This window comes from Fulmarus glacialis, unplaced genomic scaffold, assembly GCF_000690835.1.
Source record: "Fulmarus glacialis isolate BGI_N327 unplaced genomic scaffold, ASM69083v1 scaffold41167, whole genome shotgun sequence".
NCBI classification, from domain to species: Eukaryota; Metazoa; Chordata; class Aves; order Procellariiformes; family Procellariidae; genus Fulmarus; species Fulmarus glacialis.
Window position 1 is genome coordinate 4,129 of NW_009225821.1, and position 587 is coordinate 4,715.

Genomic DNA, 587 nt, shown 5'->3' on the forward strand with positions numbered 1-587 from the left:
GTCGCCCGCCCGCCCGGCCTCAAGAGCCCCTCCACCACCATCCTGCATAACATGTTCTGCGCCGGCTTCCCGGCCGGAGGCAGTGACACCTGCGGGGGGGACAGCGGAGGTCCCTACACCACCGAGATCGAGGGCACCTGGTTTCTCACGGGGATCACCAGCTGGGGCGAGGAATGTGCCAAGCCAGGTAAATACGGCATCTACACCAGGGTCTCCAAGTATCTGAAGTGGATAAAGGAAACCGTGAGGCTTACCTAACCCACGGGAGGTCATGCTGTGCAGGGGGATGGACTGGTTCGTTGAAGAGAGACCGTAGCAATCTACGTGTTTTTTCAGAAATTACTGCGTTTTAATAAACATTTCTAAATGAACTAATTTCTGCTATTGGAAGGCAAAAGTTGAGAGAAGGCAGTGGAAATGTGGTAATAAGGAAATAAAAAGCCTTTTTAATTACCTCTGACTGCATTCCTGACCACACCGGCACTGCTGAGATGGGGCTAAGTCCCCAAATCCCAAGTGCAGAAGCTGGTGTGGATGAGCTGGGGCACGGCTCACACGTGCCCTGGGCCAGCGTGCCACCGGCATGC

At 54.5% G+C, this 587-nt stretch overlaps 1 protein-coding gene across 1 annotated transcript in view; it reads left to right on the forward strand.

The window, feature by feature from the left end:
* Positions 1-258, forward strand: part of LOC104080271 (coagulation factor IX-like) — a gene marked incomplete at its 5' end in the record, with an annotated part of 3,755 nt that extends 3,497 nt beyond the window's left edge. The window contains one exon of the mRNA XM_009582606.1: positions 25-258. Coding sequence (XP_009580901.1) covers positions 25-258 — 234 coding nt within the window. The remainder of the gene's footprint in view (positions 1-24) is intronic.
* Positions 259-587: the final 329 nt, after the last annotated feature.